At 42.3% G+C, this 26,159-nt stretch overlaps 1 protein-coding gene across 4 annotated transcripts in view; it reads left to right on the top strand.

Annotated features, from left to right (window-relative positions):
- The window catches only part of ATRN (attractin), a 159,160-nt gene that overhangs the window by 71,920 nt on the left and 61,081 nt on the right, over nt 1-26,159 (top strand). For all 4 annotated transcript variants that reach the window (XM_027621139.1, XM_027621140.1, XM_027621142.1 and 1 more), the window contains exons 11-20: nt 1,459-1,543; nt 8,599-8,819; nt 10,737-10,858; nt 11,726-11,864; nt 13,461-13,651; nt 13,930-14,149; nt 15,378-15,563; nt 16,550-16,783; nt 22,372-22,509; nt 24,638-24,731. In XM_027621139.1, the coding sequence (XP_027476940.1) occupies nt 1,459-1,543; nt 8,599-8,819; nt 10,737-10,858; nt 11,726-11,864; nt 13,461-13,651; nt 13,930-14,149; nt 15,378-15,563; nt 16,550-16,783; nt 22,372-22,509; nt 24,638-24,731 (1,630 nt within the window). The remainder of the gene's footprint in view (nt 1-1,458; nt 1,544-8,598; nt 8,820-10,736; nt 10,859-11,725; nt 11,865-13,460; nt 13,652-13,929; nt 14,150-15,377; nt 15,564-16,549; nt 16,784-22,371; nt 22,510-24,637; nt 24,732-26,159) is intronic.

The raw sequence follows: 26,159 nt of genomic DNA, 5'->3' as shown, positions 1-26,159 counted from the left end.
CTGCTGGGAACTTGGGAATTGTTGGGGTGTGTTTTGAGAGAGGCGAACACATCCTTATTGGCCAGGTGCCTGGTGGTGTTTTGTCAAAACCGTGGTAGACGGTGCTTTTTACCAAGGCTGGAAGGTAGAAGGAGAGGGACTAGGCTGGGAGGAAGGGAGTAAAATGGGTTCGGGGGCATGTTCAGCTGGAGGTGACCATGGGACCGAGCCATACAGAGGTCAGTGGGAAGCCCAAAGCAGGGGCGAGCCTCTACGGAGCATGTATCATCAGGGAGAGCAGAGAGCCAGAGCATGGATGGATAAAATGTCTGCAGGAGAGTGGAGACTGTGCAGGCATGTTGGAGAAGCAGGAGGAACGTGAGGCAAGATCGGTGACCTGTGAGAGAGCAGTTACCAGTGGCTGCAGGGGACTTAAGGAAAACAAAGCCTGGAGAGCCTTTTGGATTTAGCAACAATGATGTTGTTTGTTAGCCTCTAGACAGGAAGGAGTAATCCAGATTGCAGTCATATAAGGTGAGATGTACACCATGAAGGTTGACTGTTTTAGTTAAAAAAAAAAAAAAAAAGAAAGAAAAAGAAAAAAAAACCCTCTTCTCTGTGAAGGGAAGAGAAGGCATAGTTGAGTGCCTCCTTGAGCACATTTAAAAAGCCAGGTGGGACAAGAGGAAGGAGTTACTGCCACCTTGTGGTTTTAGGGAGAGAAGCAAGGTGGGTGGGCAGGAAGCTATGAGAGTTGATGGCCTCTTCTCCGTGTGAAGAAGACCACGGAATCTAGGCTGGGGAGGAAGTGAAAGCTGTTGTTGTTAAGGTTGAATAAAGGTCTGGATCGAGTAGAAGAGTGTTTGCTTAGTGAGCGTGAATGTCTGAGTGTTTCAGAGAGCGAGTATGAGTGAGGTTGGCAGGGTTCTACTGTGCCAATTAGATTAAGGTCCAGAAGAGAATTGCTAGCATGGGTCAGAACAAAGGAAAATCAGTAGATCCTAGGGGTTCTAGGAAAGGACTTGAAGTTGGAATTTTTTTTATTTTTTATTTTTAGTTTTCATCTTTCACCTGTATTTTCTTGTTTTAACTGCTGAGTTTGGGCAAATCAACGTGGAGTAGAAAATAATTACGGAATGCACATATTTTACTTACATAAGTTTTGAAAAATATAAAATTTACCTAAGTTAAGAAGCGTGCTAGTGGGTAAAATTGATGGGGAACAGAATGAGTGATGTGAGCGTCATGGATGTTGGATGCATTCATGAATTAGAATTGCGGTATCGTCCCATCCTTCTTCCATGCCCTGCTGTTCTGCTTTTGCCATATTTTACCTCAGAAATAATGGCGTGATTAAGAAAAACCAAGAGATACATTTTATGAGGTTGTGCTTGTCATAGTCTTCTCCCCAAAGAAGATGCCATTTCCCGCTGATTATGAAGAGCGGTTCCTTCTGAAATGTATTTTTCTTGCTCCTAGCTTGTGACCGCTGGTCAGTGCTTCCCAGACCTGATCTCCACCATGATGTCAACAGATTTGGCCATTCAGCAGTCTTACACAACAGGTACTTAGCTGAAGAAGCGCTTGTCCCTTTTCTCTTGTGTTTAAAATGTAAGCGAAGTTGAACATGAAGAAGTGGAATTGGACTTAATATATTATTTGCGGGATCCCTTCAGCCCATTAGTTTGTCACAGAATTATTTAGGTCTGAATTTCCTGATTTCTATTTAAAATGTCTGATGTGGGGCACCTGGGGGGCTCAGTCATTAAGCATCTGCCCTCGGCTCAGGTCATGATCCTAGGGTCCTGGGATCGAGTCCCACATCGGGCTCCCTGCTTGGTGAGAAGCCTGCTTCTCCCTCTCCCACTCCCCCTTCTTGTGTTCCTTCTCTCGCTATCTCTCTCTCCCTGTCAAAGAAACAAAATCTTTTTTAAAAAATTTAAAAAAAAATGTCTGATGTGGATTTGAATTACTTCTGATGCCAAGTTTGTTAGCATGTGGGAGTATGCTATGTTTGGTGCTGTCTGAATGCATGGGACAACAGGAGTTCTATGTAGTTACTGTCTTATGTCCCCCGCTGTTCACTGTTGTTTGCGGTACTTGGGTTGTCAGGTTTCTTATCACTGCATCTGAATGGTAAGGAGGGATTAAAAAAGAGGAGAGAGGACACTTCGGATGGGAGATAGGATAGAGGAACAGAGGTGCGGAGAATGTGAAGCTTCATACAGATAAATCTGCAGTCTTTGGATATTCTGAAGTCTGTACTGCATTTCATCGCATCACTCAAAAATGCCTGGCCCGAGCTAAATAAATCTGCCCCTGGAGAAGGGGGATCCAGAATGGGCACTCTGCCCATTCCTCACAGTATGCTTTAAAGATTTGTGATTTGTTGGGGAACCTGGCTGGCTCAGTCAGTGGAGCATGCAATTCTTACCCCCAGGGTTGTGATCTTGAGCCCCACATTGGGTGTAGAGGTTACTTAAAAATAAAATCTTAAAAATAAATAAAGATTTGTGATTCGTTAAACGGCCTAATCACGTTCTTAATTTTTCCCATTTTGTTTCAGCTGTTATGAGTATTGGCTGTTTCTCCTTCTAAAATTCTGAGCCTTATCGATCCTGAAACTACTTAAGTGCTACAACGCCTACCTTATGTTAGGATTCCTTGGCTTTCAAAATTTCTGTTGTTATGATGCAAGATGAGATGAAGACCTGGGATTAGAAAAGATGAGCCAGCAGCATGTCTTGCCGATGTCATGAAGGAAGAATTGACACAATTCAGATACTTAGATATTAGGAAAAGGTGACAACTTTTTAAAATAATCACTCAGCTGCAATTTAGTGATAAACGTGGTTTTCCTGTGAGAACATGGGATAGTATAGACTGACACCCTTACTAATTTGAAGTGTCATCTTAAATTGTAGGCTGATACTTCCTCAGTGAGGAAAACCCTGAAGATTTCTAGTGAGTCCCTCTTGATGCTTTCGTCTGAAAAGCAGTGGGGCTGTTTTGTCATTACCTTGGGCGCCTGGCCTCTGCTTTATTCATCTTTGTCCCTGTGGTTCTCCTAGCACAGTATTGAGCACATAATAGACATTCTCTAAATTGTAGCAGCTCTTAGTATGGTCATGGTAACAAGCAAATAAATGGATCTTCTATTAAAACATTCTAAGTTTTTGTATAAACTCAGAGAAGATGACAGTTTGCCCTACAACAGAATTGAACCATGAATCAAAATTAGGAATGGCTTGCCTGACTTAAAATAATGTTTTCATTTCTGTGTAATTCCAGTGGTGTATTTGGGCCTATCTGTGAATCATCCGTGTGTACGGGGCAGGGTTCGAGGGGGCAGCCGATGACAAGAGAGGCCATGGCTAGTTTCATTTTGTGAAAGAATTTACTGGGAGAGAAACTTTGATATCATTTCTTCGTATTCCAAGTGGTGGTTTTCTTAGTCCGTCAGCAGCTTTGGGTCAGCCATACCTCACTTAGTTGCTGTCCTCGTGGTTTTTGTGAGGGAGGTGGGGTGAGGAGCTGGCCGTGAGGCGCTGGGGCTGCGAAGAAGCAGCTGTTCCTTTCACTTGCCTGCTCCAGGCTTTTTGAAGGGCTCTGCGTACCTCACATAGCCCACGTGTGACCAGATGGATTCAGAATTGCTGAAAACATCAGCTGTACTGGGGTGGGGGGGAGCTTCTTTGGTTTAAGCAGCAGATTGACGAGTTGAATCCAGACTGCTAAAAAAACGTGATACCAAACCAATAGTGAGATTAGAAATTAAACTTGGGGTTCATTTTTGGTCACTGAAATGTGTCCATTTTTAGATATAGTATATAACAGACACTTAGCCACAAAAATCTTTATGCGTTTAGTAAGTTAGTCTTGTGTTAATTTGAAGGAAATTGAGGCAAGTGAGAGTGAATTTCTTGATACCTCACTGTGGGTTAGTTCTAAACTTCCTGGCAGATCATAGGATCTCAGAGTTGGAAGAGATCTGAAGTCATCTGCTCAAAACTTCCACTTACTGCAGTCATCCCCTTTAAACATGTCCAGGGATGGAAAACCCACCTAAGAAGGAAGCTCCTTCCTTTTCTGTAGACACCAGTCATTAGCAGGTTCTCCTTTCTATTATCTGGAATCCACTTCTCTGTCTCTTCTGCCAAATGATCTTGTTTCTGTTCTTCAGATTTTTGCCAGAGGTTATTATGTTTAAGGATAGCGTTGTATCTCTGGTCTGTATAGCCTCCAGCCTGACTCTTTCTTCAGGTTCCAATTGAGGATGTCCCAGCAAATGTCACACAAGAGGCATAGACATACCATGTAGGTGGTGGATATGGCCCAGTGTACTCTGTGAGACCAACTGCATCATTTGCTGGCATTGGCCTCCCACAGTAGCATTTTAAGAACGTTCCCTGGAGCTACTACACAGTTGCTTTTGTTTTGAATATGTGTGATTCTGCATATATGGCCTGTTAACAGCTTTATTGAAGTAGAGTTCATATACACAACAGATTGAATATACTTACAGCATATACTTTGATAACTTGACGTAAGTATACACTTGTGAAATGATCACCACGATTGAGATAACATATCCATTACCCACAAAATGTCCTCGTTCAAAAATGTCCTGTCTATATTCATGAGGGATATTGCTCCATAGTTTTGTGGGGTGTTTTTATGATATATTTGTCTGATTAATATTGGACAGAATAAATTAGGAAGTATTCTTTCCCCCTCTAGTTACTGGAAAGACTTGTAAAGGATTGGTATTACACTTGACATGTTTGATGTTTGGTAGAATTCATCTGGGCCTAGACTTTTCTTTGTGGAAAGATTTTAAAAATTTTGAATTCAGTCTTTACTTGTGATAGGTTTATCTGTTCAGATTTTTTTAGATTTTTTTTTAATTGTGATAAAATTTTCATAACATAAGATTTACTGTCTTAATCGTTTTGACGTGTGTGGTTTAATAGCACACATTGTGTGCAGTCATCACTGCCATTCATCTCCTGAACTTTTTTCATCACACAAAACTGAAACTTTCTACCCATTAAACAATACGTTCCCATTCTGCCCTGCCCCCATCCTTCAGCAACCAGTACACTACTTCCTGTCTCTATGAAGTTGACTATTTCAGGAACCTTTAGCTGGAATCAGACAGTATTTGTCCTCTTGTGGCTGGCTTATTTCACTTTGCATAATATCCTCAAGGTTCATTCATCCATGTTGTAGCAGGTGTCAGAATTTCTTTCCTTTCTAACAAAGGCTGAATAATATTCTCATATATGTATACCACATTTTGTTTATCTGTTCTTTTGTCAGTAGGTACTTGGTTTGCTATAAACATGGATGTACAAATATCTATTTGAGTCTTAGCTTTCGTTTCTTTTGGTTATATACCCAGAAGTGGAATTTCTAGATCATATTGTAGTTCTGTTTTTAAGTTTTCTGAGGAACTAGATAATTTTGATAATCAGTCTTGCTAGGAATTTGTTTGATTTAAGTTGTTTAATTTGTTGGTATAAAAGTTCCTATTTCTTTATATACTTTTTAATTTCTGTAAGATCAATAATGATGTCCCTTCTTCATGCCTCATTTTGTTAATTTATCTTTTGTCTTTGTTCTTGGTCGGTCTAGCTAAAGGGTTGTCAATTTTATTGATCTTGTCAAAGAACAAATTTCTGATTTCATTTTTCTCTATTATCTTTCTGTATATATTTTATTGTTTCTTCTTGATATTATTTTCTCCCTTCTGATTGCTTTGGGTTTAGTTTGCTTTTCTTTTCTAAAGGTGGAAACTTAGATTATTGATTTTAAATTCTTTTTTTTTCTAATATATGTGTTTAAAGCTGTAAGTTTGTCTCTAAGTACTACTTTAATACCAACCCATAAATTTTGAAATGGCATATTTTTGTTTTCATTTAGTTAAAAATATTTTCTAATTTTCCTTGTGATTTCTTCTTTGACCCATAGGTTATTCAGAATATGTTGTTTATTTTTCAAATATTTGTGGAGTTCACAGATTTTCTACCTGTTGATTTATGATTTAGTTCCATTTTGGTGATCAGAGAACATACTTTGAAGATTTCCTTTCCTAAAAAAAACAAAAACAAAAACCACTTACTGAGTTGTTGTTGTTGTTGTTGTTTTTATGGCCTAGCATATATGGTCTCCCCGGGAGAATATTCCATGTGCCCTTGAAAAGAATATGTGTGCTGCTCTATTTAGGTGGAGTGTTCCACAGATGCCAGTAGGTCAAATTGGTTGATAATGTTGTTCAAGTTTTGTGTATCCTTGTTGATTTTATGCCTAGTTGTTCTTTTATTAAGAATGAGATATTAAAGTCTTCAACTATTATTGTTACTTTACTATTTTTCATAAGGTAGACCTGACAGCAAAGAATTTTCTTAGTCTTTGTTTATCTGGGGAGGTCTTTATTTCAGTTTCATTTTTGAAGGATAGTTTTGTTGGATAGAGAATTCTTATTTGACATTTTTTTTTTCTTTCCATCACTTTCAGTATCTTATTCCTCTGCCTCTGGCCTCCATTGTGTCTTAGCCATTAATATTAATGTGATTCTCTTGTATGTGAAAAGTTATCCTACTTTTGTTGCTTTCAAGAATTTCTCTTTGTTTTGGGCTTCAGCAGTTTTTGATAATAATGTGTGTGAACGTGGATCTTTTTGTGATTGTTCAACTTGGAGTTTGTTGAGCTCTGTTGGATGGATGTATAGATTAATTTTTTTCATCGAATTTGGGGAGTTTTCAACTATTACTTCTTTAAGTGTGTTTTCAGCTCTCTCTCACTTCTTTCCTTCTGGGACTCCCATTATGCTTATGTTGGATACTTGACAGTGTCCTGCAAGTCTCTGAAGCTCTTTTCATTTTCCTTGATATTTTTTCATTTCTTTTCTTCAGATTATACAATCACTATTGATGTGTCTTTAAGTTCACTGTTTCTTTCCTCTGCCAGCTCAAGTCTCCTGAGTTCCTCTAGTGAATTTTTCATTTCACTTATTATACTTTTCAACTCCAGAATTTCCTTTTAATTATTCCTTATCATTTATGTCTCCTTTTGAGTCATTGATATCCTATTTTGACTTAATTCTTCAGACATAGTTTTCTTGGACTATATTTGTAATAGCTGATTTGAAGCCTTTGTCTTTTGAGTCCAACATGTGGGCCCCCTCAAAGACTGTTTGCTTCCTCTGTTTGGTCACACTTTTTTTTTTTTAAGATTTTATTTATTTATTTATTTATTTGAGAGAGAGAGAGAGAGAGAGAGGGAGGGAGAGAGAGAGCATGAACAAGCAGGTGGAGTGGAGGGAGAAGCAGACTCCCTGCTGAGCAGGGAGCTCAATGCAAGGCTCAATCCCAGAACTCTGGGATCATGACCTGAGCTGAAGGCAGATGCTTAACCGACTGAGCCACACAGGCTCCCCTGTATATATTGTAACATTTTCTTGAAAACCAAGCCTTTTAGGTAATAACCAGATATGGATTCTGACTCCCCCACCATCACCACAGGGGTTGTTATTACTGTTTGTTTAGTGTCTTGCATAGACTAATTCTAGAGTCTGTCTCCCCAGTGTACCACTGCTGATTTTTTCTGCCTAGTTGTTTTTTCTTGTTTTTATTTTTAAACCTGACTTCCTAGGGATTGCCTCTAAAGAGTCTTAGTCTTTCTTTTGAGGGGTAAGGGAAAGAATGGTTTTTAGATATCACAATCTAAGTCATATCCATTGCTACTAGGTTGGTCATTGTGTCTAGCCCTTTTAAGAATATAAGTTAAAGAGGGGCACCTGGTTGGCTCAGTCGGTTAAACATCTGCCTTTGGCTCAGGTCATGATCCCAGGGTCCTGGGCTTGAGCCCGGCGTCCGACTCCTTGCTCGGCGGGGGGAGCCTGCTTCTCCCTCTCCCTCTGCCCCTCCCCCCTACTCATTCTCTCGCTCTCTCTCTCTCTGTCTTGCAAATAAATAAATAAATAAATAAATAAATAAATAAATAAATAATTTTAAAAAGAAGATAAGTTAAAGAGAAGCTTTGTTTTGTTTTCTTGTTTTTATTTTTTTTTTAATTTTTAAGATTTATTTATTTGAGGGGGGAGGAGGGGCAGAGGGAGAGGGAGAGGGAGAGAGAGTCCCAAGCAGACTCCATGCTGAATGCAGAGCCCGACGCGGGGCTTGATCTAACAACCCTGAGATCATGACCTGGGCTGAAACCAAGAGTTGGATGCTTAACTGACTGCACCACCCAGGCGCCCCATTGTTCTTGTTTTTAAAATGAAAAAAGAATGTGTGTGTGTGTGTGTCTTTTCCTTCTTCCCTCACTAGATAAATGGTTGTATACAATATATACTTTTCTCTGCATTTCCTTTTTTTTCACACAGCAGTATATCCTGAAGATCACCCCGTAGCAGTATGTAGAAATCGTCCTCATTCCTTTTTACATCTCCCGACTGCTATTTCATTGTGTGGATGTACCATAGTTTACTCACATCACATCCTGAATTGATGGACATTTGGGGACATTTTGTCTGAAGATTGTAAAAAGTCTATCATGCATTTGTATATAGAAACTTTCAGTAAACTACTCCTCTCCTTTTTTTTCCCCTTTTAGCACCATGTATGTATTTGGTGGTTTCAATAGTCTCCTTCTCAGTGACATCCTCATATTCACCTCAGAACGGTGTGGAGCACACCGGAGCGAAGCTGCTTGCCTGGCAGCAGGACCTGGCATCCGGTGTGTGTGGGATACAGGGTCATCTCAGTGTATCTCCTGGGAGTTGGCAACTGAAGCACAAGAAGAAAAGTTAAAATCAGAATGTTTTTCCAAAAGAAGTATGTTTTTTTCCTTTTCTTAAAATTTAATTTGAAATCTCATTTTGTCTGAATTATGAAGGTATTTAGCATATGTGCATTTTTTATGTTCATTTTATTATCCCAAATTGTTTGGTAATAACTGGTGCAAAGGCCTTATGGTGTTTGAAAATAGTTTTGTAGACCTCTTTACAGTGGTTGGGAACGCCATGTGGCTCCTAGAAGCTGTCTATGAGTGATGGAGACAAAACCCCCTTGGCATTGCACAGATTTTGTATACCAACTCCTGAGCCTGGCAGTTGGTCCCAGGCAATGCAATACAACAGGACCTTTCTGTGATGATGGAAATGTACTATTATGCATTGTCCCAATATGGGAGCTACTAGCCACACACACTTGAAATGAGACTGGTGTGACCAAAGAACTGAATTTTAAACTAAAATTAAGAACTACATGAGGCTAGTTGTGGCTACCTTATTGGATTATGCAGTTCTAATGTTAAGGATGAGATTAAGAGAGCCAGCCCAGAAAAGCTATGTTGGAGTAGAGGATGGAGGTAGTGTTGCTCTCTTTGCAAAGTATTCCTTTCTAGCTTCTCTAGTTGGGCACAGCAGTGATAACAAGACAGAGAGTTGCTGAGGTTGACCAGTGGTCCTGGCTTCTAGAACCACTCCTTATGTTTTCCAAGCTTTCTTCATCTTGCCTACTTAGCTTCTTATGTTTTTGCTCTGAGATACAGCACAGTGTAATACAGTGATGTAATAGATTAGAAATCCTTTGAAAAAAAAAAGTCTCTGCGAAATATTTGTTCACTTCAGTTATTTTAAAGAATGTTGACTGAATTTCTTAACCGTTGGAGTTGGTGTAGCAAGTTACATTGAGGGTTATGGTGGATAGAGTCAGCTTTCACTCTACTGGAATGCTCCAAATTAAGATGAGCATAAATCCCCAAAAGGACACCCAGACAACTTTCCAGTGAGTGCTGGAAAATTGAGAGGACCAGAACCTGGTAGGGTTAGACAGTGTCTCTTCAAAGGAATAAAATCTGTGAAATTGGTTTTTTTTTTAACCAAATTTTAAAAGTTCAAATTAAATGTGCAAGAGTATAGGAAGTAATATTTCATTACTATAGGTGGTTCGTTATAAACCTCTTTGCTGTGAACTCATCTTAAATGTCGCATTCCTGGTCACTCTGCTTTCTCTGCGGACCCAGTCCTTGGGGTGATGACCAGGGCAGGTAGAGTAGCCTAAGGAGCATGCTTTGCCGGGGTGGGGGGGTTGCCTTATCTTGTCAGTGGGTTCCCCCATGTGCCATGTCCATAAGCAATATGGTTGTGCAGCCTCTTTTTTGTTGCTGACCTTGACCTGTCTAGGGTCAGTAGGAGATGCAGCAGGAAATTCTGAAACTTGCACTCTTAGACTTACATACATGTGTAGATTGTAGCTCAGCCTAGTGTCTCCTTTGGGGTTCTGTGGTGCTGCCTGCTTCCTGTGCCCAGATTAGCCTTGCATTTGTAACTGGTGAGGATGGCTTGGTCTTCTACATTACTTTGGCTCTTGGGCAGCTCTTGATGTTGGTTGCTTTTTTTCTTGGGAAGAAAAGTATTCAAAGAACCAGACCTACTTCCATCATATCTCATTGTCCTTGAGTTAAAGTAACCTAGCTTTGTTTTTCCCTCTCTCTGTACTTTTGTTGGGGGCAAGGAGGTTTACAAAATAGTGTTTCTTCACATTGTTTACTTATTTCTAAGTACTCTTTTAACCTGAACACACCGATATATTTTCCTGCCAGTTTTTCTTCTTTTACTTGCCAACCCTTGTTACTTTTTTAAAAAAGAAACCTTAGTCTTAGATTGTGCTCAACAGCAGCTGTAAATGGCCTGTGACTTATTCTAAGGAGAAGCTGTCACAGTTGATGAGCTTTTCTTCTTTTCATAGCTCTTGACCACGACAGATGTGACCAGCACACGGATTGTTACAGCTGCACAGCCAACACCAATGACTGTCACTGGTGCAGTGACCATTGTGTCCCCGTGAACCACAGCTGCACGGAAGCCCAGGTCAGGGGCCGCTTCTCAAGGGTTTCAGAGGATGAAAAAACCCCAGGGGCGGGGGGTTAGGTGTGAGATTATGGTGTGTATGATACAAATACTGGCCCAGAGGGATTTTTAAAACCTCCGGTATAGTTTTAGAGTTTATTATTGCTCAGGCTTTCTTTTAGGAAGGGATGCTATGTACATCTTAATTTCGAAGGTCCAGCTAGCCACAAGGATTGGTGTGTAGTATCTTAGAAGAAGGTAGGACTGTTATTCTGTGTACTCCCCATCCCTAGGCATGGCTGTAGCTAGGTCCTAGATGCTTGGTGTACGGCTTGTCACAGTGACCTCACTCTACCTGTGCAAGCTTTTGGGAGCAAGTTAGGACTTGAGACTGAAGGTGAGTCAGGCGACTTTGCAAAATCTCCTTGTCTTATGTTATATCGTGGCTCAGTATAATTTATGCTCAGTATAATTTATGCTTACCATATATGATTTTTTTATTTAGGTTATAGGGCAAAAAAAGATACAATGACTCAGCCTCTGTAGTTTTTGACAGCTTATTCTGTAAAGCAGTTCATAAAATATGAAAGTTTTAGACTGGGAGGCATTTGAAAAGCAGCAGGTTGAACACCCCCATTTCACAGACGAGCAGGTTAAAGCATGGTGTTTAAAAGAGTGCCTTGCCTCCTTGCCACGTCAAGGCATGCCCTGTGCAGAAGATTTCAGCACACTGTTTCCCCTGCAGGGCTGCTTTCTCTGCATCTTACTTACTTCTTTATTTGCAGTTTGCTTCCTCAGTTAGATTTTGTCGATTTTAGAATCCTGTTTGTCCTCACCATGAGTTCTGTCCGTGGATTAAGAGAAAAGCTTTTGTCCACTCTGTTCTAGATCTCCATTTCCAGATACGAGAATTGTCCCAAGGATAACCCCATGTACTACTGTAACAAGAAGACCAGCTGCAGGAGCTGTGCCCTGGACCAGAACTGCCAGTGGGAGCCCCGCAATCAGGAGTGCATTGCCCTGCCCGGTAGGCCTGGTCGGGGCATCTGGATGTGTGTGGGTCCAGAGACTTCACACACACCCCCACCCCAATACTGTGTAGCCTAGATTAAACCCAGCAGAAGGAACAAACTCATTTTATCCATTCATTCCCCCATACCACTATTTTGGTTATTTTTTAAAATGAAAATACAGGTCTTAAGCATTTGCTCCTCCTGTCCTTTGAAATAAAGTGAAGCATCATCTGCTGCTCTGGAGACTAGAATGACAGCTTGGCTCCATATCATCGAGCCTGCTCCCCTGTCCCTGCTCGCCTCTGCTGTGGTCACCTGGCTGTAGAAAGCAGCAGTCTTGGCAGCCAGTCTGCGGGGCACATTGTGAAGAATACTTCATACTGACCACTGGGATTAGGCTGTCAACACCTTCTGACAAGAAGGAGGAGACACCAGCAGCACCCCCCAGAGGTCATCTCCAGTCCTGAAACCTCAATTTATGGCATTTGAGGTTCAGGGCGAAGAGTTGAGGGCCTCAGGCTAGCCAGCCACAACAGAAGTTCTGTGATGTATTTGCTCAACTGGGATTTCCAAGAAGGGGGACTTCGATGGTTCCTTACAGCACCTGAAGCATGCACAGGGCAGCAGGGTCTGCCAGGCCCCTTTTCAATGCCCTTTGGCAGTACTTGATTCAGCTTGCATGAGTGTGAGCTGCTTTTCTTTACCTCATTGCAACAGACTTCAGTGTACTGGGGAGTACCTGAGGGTCTTGTCAGAAGTCAGATTCTGGTACACATCGGGGGAGGGGAGCTAGAATCTACATTTTAATGAGTGGGGACACTGATGCCACACTTGGAAGAGCAGATGCTTTATTTGCTCTTACATGATCCCTTTCCTGTGGCACCTTTCACTTGCCTCACTGACTGGTCCCGGGCATCGCTGGTGGTGTCTCTAGGGTACTTGGTTCTGGCAAAGTTGCCTTGCTTCTTCCCTGTCTCCCAGGAAGTGCACAGAGCTTCTGTGCAGTTTGGGGCATGGAGCTGAGCTGGGTGGGTTCAGGGCGATCACAGGAGCAGATTATAGTCTTACCTTGTGTGCTGCACCTGTACCACTTAGGGTTGTTTGTTTTTTTCTGAAAAGGATATTTCCACCTCACTTTCAGGATGTTTTGTACCCTTGATTTTACCTTCCACTTGATGTGAAACAGTGAAGCTTTTGAAGACCATCGTCTTGTTCACTCGACTCATTTCTATCCACCAGTTTTTTTCCCCACCCTTCCAATCCGCATACTCATTTTTCTGTTCTTAGGATTTTAGTCTTGTTTCTAATAGTTCTTCAAAAGGGGGTTTAGAAATCTAGCACTGGCACCTAAGATTTTTTTCTTCTAAGACATAGAGAGTTGACCTTAGAATATGCCTCTTGAGATCCAGGAAATAAGACTGGTGAAGTCTAACATTCTTGTATTCTGCATCGGTCCTTAGTAATGTGTCAGATGCCCTCACCACATCTAGTAAAGTACCGTGGAATTCAAATCGCGGAAACCTTTTAGGTTTCTGATCATTCGAACTGGTAGTGTAGTAGTTTTTTGTGATTTCTAAAACTTTTTTTTTTCCCTCTCCCCTTTACAAAAGAAAATATCTGTGGCATTGGCTGGCATTTGGTCGGAAACTCCTGTTTGAAAATTACTACTGCCAAGGAGAATTATGACAATGCTAAATTGTCCTGTAGGAACCACAATGCCTTTTTGGCTTCTCTTACAACCCAGAAGAAGGTAGAATTTGTCCTTAAGCAGCTGCGAATAATGCAGTCATCACAGAGCATGGTGAGTTCACGTCCTCAGAACTTCAGCTTCTAGTACCCACCCTTGTCCTGAGCGCACCCATGCAGCTTCCCTGTGGTGTGCCCGGCAGGCAGAGTTCTAGTTCATGAGTGTAGTAGAAGGGGGTGACATGATGGTCTGTCCTAATCTGCCGTGGCTGGATTGGGATGGGGAGGTTTTCCTTCACCTGCGGGGCATATGTAACTTAGTGGTTTTTATCTGGAAGGCTCTTTTGCTCAAGACATCGCTTATATTCAAAGCTGTGTCTCTTTTGCCTATAGTCCAAGCTCACCTTAACCCCATGGGTTGGCCTTCGGAAGATCAATGTGTCCTACTGGTGCTGGGAAGATATGTCCCCATTCACAAATACTTTGCTCCAGTGGATGCCGTCTGAGCCCAGTGATGCTGGATTCTGTGGAATCTTGTCAGAACCCAGTACTCGGGGCTTGAAGGCTGCAACGTGCATCAACCCACTCAATGGCAGTGTCTGTGAAAGGCCTGGTAAGTATCTGGGTGAATGATGTATCATTGGAAGTTCACTGAAAGAGAGACCGTAGGAGGCGTAGTGAAATATTGAGAGGTGTGAGATGGTCAGGAAAAACAGATGGGGGGTATTGATTTCAAGCATATGAAGTGGAGTGTAACCCAGCACTTACAAGTGGAAGGAAATAGTCTCCGGCTCTGAATAGTATGAGCCGAAGCATAAACAAAAATAACTAACACTACTCAAAGAACCTAACCTTCTAACTAGCAGTGAGATTGATTGGTTTGCTGGCCATAAAAAGTACCGAGAATTGCTCTGAAAGGCAAATGTCTTAAGGTTGGCAGAGAAACGCTCTGGAAGAAAGGACAAAAAATGTAAAGAAAAGATCAGAAAAGCAAGCAGGTCACTGCAGGGACGGTAGACAGAAAGCTTCAGTGGGGAGAGAAATGGGGAGAGCAGTTACACGACAGAAAGCAGAAGCTGCCCGGGACTGTGTGAGCGCCGTGGGAGGGTACTGAGGAGCACACACTGGGGATCTTCTCGGGTTCACAGCTCCCCCGTGCGCTACGTTCAGGCCTCCCATGCGCAGGCTCAGGGGCAGCATCTGCAGCGCACAGACAAGCCGAGATGAGCATCGTGCCCTGCAGAGGGACTCACGTGCAGTAGGTGGAATTTTGTGCGCACTTTTTGGGACGCCATTGACATCGTGTCTCATTTTAGGAAGGTACTCTTAAGTCATCTGAGGAGTACAGAGGTGTAGAAAAGAATTCATAGCCCTGTAAGAGTCCTCGTAAAATATGGTTTCTAAGCTTCCTGTAGGGGAGTTTTTCAGCCCTTTTGGGTCCTGAATGCTTGGGTGCATGTAATGAATTCTGTGGTCCCTCTTCCGCTAAATGTACAGATACAAGTTTTCATGTTCAGGTGGATTGTAAAACCCCTGAAGATCATCCTGAGTCCCGTATACTGCAAGGAGCTTTAGAACTGCCACGCTTATGGAAAGATTAGCTTGTTCCCTCATGTCTGTCCTTAACGCCCTTCGAAAAGAAAGAATTTTTTCCTCTCAGTGTGTGAATATACCTGACTAGCCCAGTACAGGGCGACTCCATGTTTTTGGTTTTCTCCTACATTTAATGTAGCCCACTGGTGTGATTTCATGACACGCTAGTGGGTCACAAGCCATCCCGAAAAGCCTTTGATGTTGGCCAATGTGGCGGGAGCTCTAAGTGTCCTGGGTTTGCTTCCCAGCGAACCACAGCGCGAAGCAGTGCCGGACGCCGTGTGCCCTGCGGACGGCGTGTGGAGAGTGTACCAGCGGCAGCTCTGAGTGCATGTGGTGCAGCAACATGAAGCAGTGCGTGGATTCCAATGCCTATGTGGCCTCCTTCCCTTTTGGCCAGTGTATGGAGTGGTACACCATGAGCAGCTGCCCCCGTAAGTGAAAGGGAGCGGCTCCTGCCGCGGGGCAAGACCAGAGACCGCCTGAGGGGAGGAGAACCTTCATGCAGAATCAAGCACTGCAGGGACGCCTGCGTGGCTCCGTCGCTTAAGCATCCGACTCTCGATTTCGGCTCAGGGCATGATCTCAGGGTCGTGGGACTGAGCCCTGCGTCGGGGCTCCCTGCTCAGTTGGGGCATCTGCTTGAGATTCTCTCTCTCCCTCTGCCCCTCTCCCTACTCGTTCTCTCTCGCTCTTTCTCAAATAAATAAATGTTAAAAAAAAAAAAAAAGAATCAAGCCCTGTAGGACAGAGCACAGAGTACAGAAACCCCTTGCTCAGCTTCAGTATCATATTGCTCAATCCATGTAATGTCTCCACATCTTCCTCTCCTGATTCATGAAATAAGTGCTTCCTGGTAGATGACTGCTAAGGTCCTTCTGCCTCCACATCCTGGGATTGATAGAGGAGGGGAGGAACCCCTGTTCTATGTTGGCAAGATATTGGGCTCTTTAAATTTATTGTGTCATTTAAGAAATCGCCTTAGAGGGGCGCCTGGGTGGCTCAACCAGTTGAGCATCTGCCTTCAGCTCAGGTCATGATCCTGGGGTCCTGGGATCGAGCCCCACATCGCAGGGAGCCTGCTTCTCCCTCTCCCTTTGCTGCTCCCCCTGCTTGTGCGCGCTCTCTCTCTCTCTGTCAAATAAATAAATAAAAATCTTTTTAAAAAAATCACCTTAGAATAGGAATTTTGACTGACAGAATAGTCTGTTTAAATAAAAGGTAATTTAGGGGTGCCTGGCTGGCCCAGTAGGAAGAACACGCATTGCTTGATCTCCAGGTTGTGAGTTCAAGCCCTACGTTGGGTGTAGAGGTTACTTAAATGAACAAATCTAAAAAAAAAAACTTAAAAAAGGTAATTTAAATACAGTGAATTCAAAGCTATGTGCAGTAGTGAATTGTAACTTGTGTTCTTTTACAGCTGAAAATTGTTCAGGCTATTGTACCTGCAGTCATTGTTTGGAGCAGCCAGGCTGCGGCTGGTGCACTGATCCCAGCAACACGGGCAAAGGCAAATGCATAGAGGGCTCCTATAAAGGACCAGTGAAGATGCCTTCTCAGGCCCCTGTGGGGAATTCCTACCCACAGCCCCTTCTCAATGCCAGCATGTGCCTGGAGGACAGCAGATACAACTGGTCTTTCATTCATTGTCCAGGTAAGATGTCTCGTGTATCCAAAATCAAGTGTTTTACTACCTATTTACAAAGAATAAAACTTTGAAAGCTACATTATTTATATGAATTTCCTTTAGGAAAAAAAATAGATCATCTTAGGAAAAATAGTTTTCCATGAAAAATATATACATACTTTTTTTTTTTAGGAACAATATTTTTAATGTCAATTCATGAAAACACAGAAGTTCCCGTGAGGTGTTTTGCTTTCACTGTGGAAGTATTGAAGTATGTTCATTATGAACAAATCCTGCAGCTGTAGATAAAATAAAAATTGGAATTCTTCTTCTCCAGTTCTTCACAGAATTAACAACTTTTAATGGTTTAATACAGATACCATCTATTTTAAAAATAGGAAATACTACGCTATATAGGATTAATACGATATATATTGTTCTGTAGTTTGCTTTTTACTGAAAAATACACTGTGGCAATTGTTAGGGGAAAAATGAAAAAACTCCTACCAACCCAGAAATTCCTCTCCACAAATGTAGAAAAAAAAGAAAATGGTGTTATTTTGAATAAGCATCAGACCAGACTGTGGTGCACCCTACAGTCAGTCCACTAATGAAATTGCAAAAACAGAGAAATCTCACCCTTTTAAATAGCCAGGCATATACAATCCATTACATAAATGTTTTGAAGATGAATGATAACTTGTCCTCATATGAGGGGATTTGACAGCACCGTTGTTGTACCTTCTTTCATAGTTTATCCTGAATTTACTTGGTAATTGGGGTGGCCACCTGTGTTAGTTAATTGCCTTTATAAAAAAAAAAAATTCCTTTATCTTTATGGCGAGCAGATGGTTACACTTCGGCACAAATGCACCCAGACTGAATCCCCAAAGTGATAGGGATATAGAGTGCTGCCTTCCTTGATGTTTACATTTCAAAGTGATGGCTCCCAGGCCCTTAAGGAAAACATTCCTGGATTGTTGTGCTGACAAGAGGTTTTTTTTTTTTTTTTTTTTTTTTTAAAGATTTACATACATATACGTATCAAAGGAACAGAGAAAGGATTTGTAAATACAGGTTTTCTTGAAAAGCTCTAAGAAAACAGAGAGGGAAAAGGTCCCTATCCCTTCTGGCAAGAGGAAAAATTAAGCCTATCTGCCTCCTCTCCCTCTTTGCCCCCCTCCTACTCTTCCCCCTGCTCCCTTCCCCTCCTTCTTTCCAGTGGTTGGTGCCAAAAGGAATAGATCATGAGTTGGCTTAAAGCCTGAGTCTACACCTGCTGGGGATGCTGCCCTGAGAAACTGGCCTTTGATTCAGACTTTCAGTAAATAGTCAGGAATATGCTGATGGACCTCCAGAACAGCTGGGGGAGATTAGGCAGGTGCAAAGACCCCCAGGAGGTTGGTGGGTAGGAACATCTCCAAGAGTCGGGTGGTGCCACTGACAACAAGGCTCTTTGTGAGGACTTCTCTAAGGGAAAGACCACTGTGAGCAACGGGAAAAGGCAAGAGACAGGCTGGGGGAACATACCTGCAGTGCATATAGTAAGTGATTATCATCCTGAGTATGCAAACCTCTACCCTCCAGAAGAAAGCACTTTTGGCTCAACAGAAAAAGTGGGCAATGGATGTAAAGAAGTCTTTCTCAGAAAAGGAAACAGAGCAGGGAAATGCAAAATAAGAAACCAGTCTTTTCCCTTCACATTGAATTAAATTTTCTGTGTTCCCTTTTTTCCTCTCTAAGATGTCAAAGGATCTATCATTCTGTTTCTAATCTACTAGTTTAACTCATGAAGTATTTAAGTCTGTGCATTTTTGTTAATATCAAGAGTATATGAGGTGAAATGGCAACCCACAGAATGGGAGAAAATATTTGCAAATCATATACAGTATCTGGTAAGAATCTACCGTCCAGAATATGTAAAGAACTCTTAAAACTCAACAGTAAAAAGACAACCCAATTAAGAAATGGGTAAAAGATTGAAATAGACATTTCTCCAAAGAAGATACACAAATGGCCAATAAGCACAGGAAAAGATGCTCAACAACATTCGAGAAATTGGAACCCTCACACATTGCTGGAAGGAATGTAAAATGGTGTGGCCACTTTGGAAAACAGTTTGGCAGTTTCTCAAAATGTTAAACAGAGTTATCATATGGCCCAGTATATGCCCAAGAGAATTGAAAACATATGTCCACACAAAAACTTGCAGTGAATGCTTATAGCAGCATTATTCATAACAGACAAAAGTGGAAACAACCCAGTGTCTCTCAGCTGGTGAATGGATAAACAAAATGTGATACGTTCATATGATGGATACTGCTAAATGATAAAAGGGGTGAATGAAGTACTGTAGTCTGTGACACGGATGAGTCTCAAAAGCATGCTATGAAAAGGCAGTCAGATGCAAAGACTGCATATTATATGATACCATTTATGTGAGATGTCCAAAAAAGAACAAATATCTAGAGACAAATAAGAGCTTAGCAATCACCCAGGGCTGGGGGTATGAATGAGGAATAATGGGCACGGGGTTTTCCAGAGTAGCGGTACCATTTTTCACCCTCAGTAGCCAGCCTGAAAAGGTTGAGACTTCTCCACGTGCTCATCAGTACTTGTGTCTGTTTTGGGGGGTTTTTTTGTTTGTTTTTTTAATTGCAGATGTTGTGGTGTGTGAGAAATGGTATCTCTGGTTTTGATTTGCATTTCTCTAATGACTAATGAAGTTGAGCATCTTGCAGGCCATCTCTGTCTTCTTTAGAGAAATGTCTATTTGAATTCTTTGCCCATTTTTTAAAAAGTTCTCTTTTTTTTTTTAGATTTTATTTATTTGAGAGAGAGAGCATGAGCAGGGGGAAGGGGTAGAAGGAGAGGGACAAGCAGACTCCCCGTGGAGCAGGGAGCCCCATGCGGGGCTCGATCCCAGCACCCCAGGATCATGACCTGAGCCAAAGGCAGACGCTTAACCAACTGAGCCACCCAGGGGCCCCTCTTTGCCCATTTTTAAATTGTTCATTTGTCTGTTTACTGTCAACCCATAGAATTCTTTTTTTTTTTTTAACCCATAGAATTCTTTATGAAGTCTAGATACAAGTTCTTATTGACTATATGATTTGCAAATACTTTCTCCCATTCTGAGGGTTTCTTCTTACTTTTTTGGTGGTATCTTTTGAAATATAAAAGTTCTAAATTTTATCCCCTGTGCTTTTGGTATTGTACCTAAGAAATCAGTGCCTCGCTAACCCAAGATCACAAAGATTTACTCTTTTCTTTTTAAAGTTCCATAGATTTTCTCTTTTATTTAGGTCCATAGGCCATTTTGGGTTTATTTTTGTTTGTGGTGGGAGGTTGAACAGACACGGACCCGGTCGGGAGGCACGTCCTGCTGCTCTCCCAGGGCCTGTTCTGTCTCCCAGCCCCAGCTGGATTTTTCAGGGGTCAGTTGGTAAAGTGCATCTAGTCACTTTAGCTGTCTCCTCCTTCTACATTAGCAGACAGATGTCTCAACTCCCTTTTTCTGTCAGATTGACACCATCTGTTTTATAATTTCTAGAAATTGCTCAGTAATTCAGAAGTACCTCTCAATACATCTGATACACCTTTTCATCTTACCCATATTCCTATGGATTTATCCTTGTTTTCACACTTTTTCAGTAATTTCAGTGGGATTTTGAAGGGGAAAAGAGAGAGAGAAGCATGTTTCTAGTCTTTTTATCTAGAATACAGATTTTATTGGGAAATGATTTTAGATTCTGCATTTTTGTGTGTGTTGTGCTTTTCCCTTTTGGTATCTATATAGTTGTTCATCTTCACAGGAACGACATGCATATCCCACACCTCTTAAGTATTTATGGTGCAATAATAACTGCTATAGTCATAGTTAAGTCTTTCAGTTAGAGCCTGTATAGAACAAGTCAAATACGTCAGTGATGGGGTAGGAAACATGTGTGTGAACTACAGGTGCAAGGCTATGAAAAGTTGCCACGATGGTGGAAAGCTATATCGTGTTGATCAAGCAAGAGAGATCTGCAAAAGTTGCTAAAAAAGTACACCTGACATGTCACCACAAGAAAGAAATAGTAGTTATGTGATAAGATGTTAGCTGACGCCATGGGTAGAAATCATTTTGCGATATATTAGTGTATCAAATCAGTGCATTCAACTCCTTACACAATATTGTGTGTCAGTAGTGTCTCAGTAAAGCTGGGGGGAAAGACAGATTTACAGAGTCAGGTCTTCTGCCTGCAGTGGTGTAGATTGTGCACTTTGTGAATGGCCCCACTGGAATCTGCAGTGCACAGCCTAAACAGCTGTCCTGAGCAGTCCCAAGAGGTCCAGGTTTCATATGCCTTTCTAGTTGTAAGGTCCTGTGTGCATCAAGAATCTTATTAATTACACTTGTGGGAATGTTTTTATATATAAAGATGGTTATTTTTCTAAAAAAGAAAAATTGAAAGCAAACTAAATATCAGAATGTAAGGGGATGGTTAAATAGCTGTTATGATTCATAGAAATCATTCTGCCATTTAAGGTTTTGTTTATGATAGATGAAATAATGTGGTAAAGTAAGTGTACTGTAAGTAAAAAAAAATCAAAGTTGCGTATTAATATGAGCACAACTATGTAAAACTATATAGAAAAAATAAATTCGTGGAACTAAAAATCCCAAACGTCCGCAGTGATCTCTGCGTGGTGCAGTTGAATATGATTTTCCCCTCTTCCTTATATTTTTTCAAATTTACTATCATGAACATACATTATTTTTATGAACAACCACAAATTATTTTTTTAATGGCTGTGAACTTTCATCCTGCTGTGGTATATTTCTGATTTTCCTGGACTAGCCCTGGATAGATTTTTTTCCTTTTTTTTTTCTTTTATTTTGTTATGTTAATCACCATACATTACATCATTAGTTTTTGATGTACTGTTCCATGATTTATTGTTTGTGCATAACACCCAGTGCTCCACGCAGAACGTGCCCTCTTTAATACCCATCACCAGGCTAACCCATCCCCCACCCCCCTCCCCTCTAGAACTCTCAGTTTCTCAGAGTCCATAGTCTCTCATGGTTCGTCTCCCCCTCCGATTTCCCCCCCTTCATTTTTCCCTTCCTGCTATCTTCTTCTTCTTCTTCTTTTTTAAACATATAATGTATTATTTGTTTCAGAGGTACAGATCTGTGGTTCAACAGTCTTGCACAGTTCACAGCGCTCACCATAGCACATACCCTCCCCACTGTCTATCACCCAGCCACCCCATCCCTCCCACCCCCCACCACTCCAGCAACCCTCAGTTTGTTTCCTGAGATTAAGAATTCCTCATATCAGTGAAATCATATGATACTTGTCTTTCTCTGATTGAGTTATTTTGCTCAGCATAATACCCTCCAGTTCCATCCACATCGTTGCAAATGGTGCGATGGTTGTTTTGATCTTATTTCTCAAACTAGTTTTTAGTGTGCCAGTTTTAATAGTTTTGTATTTAGAGGTAATAAGGAACTTAAATAGATAGTTGCAAATAAATCTCGTGGAATTTACTCCACCCTCTTCTACCATGGGGCAGGCCCCCTAAAATGCTTTCTTTCTTTCTTTTTTTAATGCTTTCTCTTTCAGCATGCCAGTGCAATGGCCACAGCAAGTGCATTAATCAGAGTATCTGTGAGAAATGTGAGAACCTGACCACAGGCAAGCACTGCGAGACCTGCATATCTGGCTTCTATGGTGATCCCACCAACGGGGGGAGATGTCAGCGTAAGTCAAATCCCTCAGGGTTTGATTGCAAACCAGCTGGAACACTGTGCCTCAATTTGACTTGAGTATCTAGGAGGACAGAAGCCACTTGGTTTTGGATACTGCCTTTCTTGTCATACTTTTCAGGAGCTCAGCTAAGCCTGGGAGACAGTGAGCAGAGCTGCCAAGTATCAGAGTAGCCAGTTAACGCCAACAAGCCAAAAATGGAAGAGTTAGGCCTTTAATCAGTTACTGTGGTGGTAAAGCAAGAGCCTTAAACCTAAACGCGAGAAAGCTGAGTCCGCACGTTCCTTTCCCGCCTGGACTGGATGCTGGTTGAGGGTCAGGTGGATCAGTACAGAGGAGGGGAGAGCCCTGAGCAGAAGGCTCCAGCAAAAGCCTGTCATGGACCCTGGAGAGGGGAGGGGGGGTAAGTGCTGGGGACTGAGAGTAGGGACCGCATCTTCAGGGCTTCCCCGCCTTTCTCCTGAGGAGGCTCAACAAGGCTCCCGAAGAAGGTCTCTGCCCAAGGCCCAGATAAAGAGACTCAGGAACGAAGGCACCTGCACTAGGAATGCAAGCATGTGACCGAACACGGCTGACTTGGGGAGTGGGGGTGCCTGAGACCCTGACTGCAGCTCCCCTCAGAGATGGCCCCCGGGCGCAGGAGACCTGCTGGCTAAGCCTGGGATTTGGCTTGTGGTCGAGTCCAAAAAGTCACACATGGGGTTTTAACCAGGAGCCGGATTCCTCAGTACTTCTAGTATATTTTATTTTATTTTTTTAAATTTAATAGAGAGAGAGAGCACACAAGCAAGGGGGAGAGGCAGAGGGAGAGGGAGAAGCAGGTTCCCCACTGAGCAAGGAGCCTGATGCAGGACTGGATCTCAGGACCCTGGGATCATGACCTGTGCCGAAGGCAGACGCTTAACCGACTGAGCCACCCAGGCGCCCCACTTCTATTATATTTTAAAGGTTTTCCCATGCATGTCAAAGAGATTCCTGTAAGCAAGGACTTTTTAGTGTTAGAACATAAATTAATACATTTTTTAAATGACCAGTGAGGCTGGCAAACTGCTTTTTGGCTTGTTCTTATTTCCAATGGGAAGACCCTTCGGGTTCTGAGCAGGAAAATAAATAAGAAAGGAAAATCTCTACCTCCTCCCGAAATCCCACCTCCAAACTCCTTAGCCTGGCCCTTGAGAATCTGATCCCAGAGCAACCAGGAGAGAGCTGGCATTTTATCAGTATGTCCCTTAACCTCTCTGGGGTTCAGTTTCCTCATCCATAAAATGGGGATAAAAGGGTTGCGGTTGAGACGGAAGTGGTCAGAGCAGTGCGTGACACATAGTGAGCGCTCAGGAAATGTGGGCAGTTATTAGTAATCTTCTATGGCCATTGCCTGCCACTCTTAAAGAACACTTCCTGCTCAGATTAAAAGGTCTTTAGTAAAAATATCTTTCCCATTCCTTGTGACTGGACTTCATCGTTTGACAGTAATCACAGTACGTGGCATTACTGGGTGGGGACTATGCACAGGACCCCATGCCCTAGGCCCCGAAGACATGGGTGCCCATTTCTGTGAGTCCTGCGGGGCCTCTGAAACACTGACCAGCCACTGTGATTTCACCCCACTTCTGAGCCCTGCTAGGATTTGAGACGTGGTCTTTGTGGGGCAGGCACCTCATCTGAGGCTGAGTGCAGCCAGACCAAGCCTCCCCCTCAGGAGTGGTTATTGCTCAGAGCATCTCCTTGAGGGGCAGGGACTGTGTCTGTGCCCCCATACCCAGCACCTGGCACACTAGAGATGCTTCATAAATATTTACTGAATGAATGAAAGAGTCATAATAGTGAAAAACAGCCTATTGAGAAGATCAAAATAGATCAGAATGGTTGCTTCAGATAGCAGTAGAAGCCAGCCTTCTCTTTCCTCCCGTCCTTGGACTTTGGTTCTTTTAACGTTGACTTTACCTTATTTGAGATAAATCTTAGCTGGAAAACTTGAATCTTACCCATTAAAGGCTTTCATTCTAATCTGTCTTTCCTATTGAATCCGATTCAGATAAAATTATGTGTTTTAGCAAATGTCTATGATAGTGGTAATCTTTTAAGCCAGTTGTGACTTCCATTCCTTTCCCTTCTCCCCCAGCATGCAAGTGCAATGGGCACGCATCACTCTGTAACACCAACACGGGCAAGTGCTTCTGCACCACCAAGGGCGTCAAGGGAGATGAGTGCCAGCTGTGAGTACCACACTCCTGGGACCCCTGCCACAGGCCACATCTGGATTTAGTGACTGGCAGCCAGGCCAGCTGGGTCTGTACCACCAGGGAGGCCAAGGGACTGTGAAGCTGCTGGACCACAAGAGCCACCCCTTCCCTGTGCCTTTTTGTCACGGGCGCTGGGGGGATCCCCGGGCTGATGAATTTGGAATTCTGCCTTTTCTATTTCAGACAGGTCTAATTCGGTCAGCCTCCATACTGAGGAGGTTCAGCAGCAATTACCTGATGGCTCTTTAGGTCACATTTTTATGTTTGAGTGACACTGACATTCCCTGCATTGCTGACTTGGATCAGTCTTTTAACTTCAATTACTGTTCAATTTTTGTCACATCAGGAGATTGTACCCTTTCCCGAGAAAGAGCTGGAAGAGTTGGTATTCCAGGACAGTGTTTTATTTAGCATTTTGGTTGTCTGATAGTGGAAATGATGCCCCGGCCTTTAACACATCCCTCCTGTTCTGGCATTTTTCTTGGTGAAGTGTGTTAGACATCCTCCAGGGAAGAGTTTGAGGTTCCCATCCATGAGGATGCCAACAGCGTCAGACAGACGTGGAGTTTTAGCCCTGGCTTTGCCTCCATGAAGCAGGGCACTCTTGAGACAAATCACTTTACTGAACTGAGCCTCAGTTTCCTTATTCATCAATAGCAGGACTAGCAATAATTGTTTTTAGTGACCTGATGAGTTGAAACGAGATTGTTCCCTGACAAATATATACTTGCCTGCCTCACTAGAAAACCTCATAAAACACATGCTCCGGGTTTACTCATTCTCTCAAGAAGAGACTTAAGAGAGAGAGATGTTTAGTAGTATCACAACACTGAGCTGAGACAAGCAGATACTTCGTTGGTAAACTTTGTTGTTCTCAGCACTCGTAGTAACGTGATGTTCAAGGAAGGAATTGCTCTGTCTGCATTTTACAGTTTACAACACTGGGCATGTTTACTGGTTTCATGGTGCCTTGAAGAAATGTCTAATCAAAAATTAAGTGTAGCTTTTGGGCCTAGGTTCCTTTCAACAACAGAACAATATAGTAGAGCAAAATTAATCACTGCTGCCCTCAGTTAGGCATGCAATAACGAAACGAGGCGTAGGTCCATTGAAAGACTTTTTCTTCAAGAGATTTAGATACAAGCAAGCACTAAGAATTACCCTGGATCCAAGGACACAATATGGTGTATTATTTCTCTGGGAAAAGTGCTTGACCCAAGCTTTCCCCACTTTCTTAATAGCTCTTAGCTGCTGGCTCTGCCAGTATAAATGGCCTTGTGAAGTGGGAGACTGGGTTTTGCTGATGTTCACAGATGATATTTGTGGGGGAAAGTAATGATTCTTTTTTACTAGAACTTATTTTTTTCTCCAGACTGGTGAACCACGTTCAAGGACTTAAAA

This window comes from Zalophus californianus, chromosome 8 (genome assembly GCF_009762305.2).
Source record: "Zalophus californianus isolate mZalCal1 chromosome 8, mZalCal1.pri.v2, whole genome shotgun sequence".
In the NCBI taxonomy this organism is placed as follows: domain Eukaryota; kingdom Metazoa; phylum Chordata; class Mammalia; order Carnivora; family Otariidae; genus Zalophus; species Zalophus californianus.
This window is presented reverse-complemented; position numbering and strand designations above follow the sequence as displayed.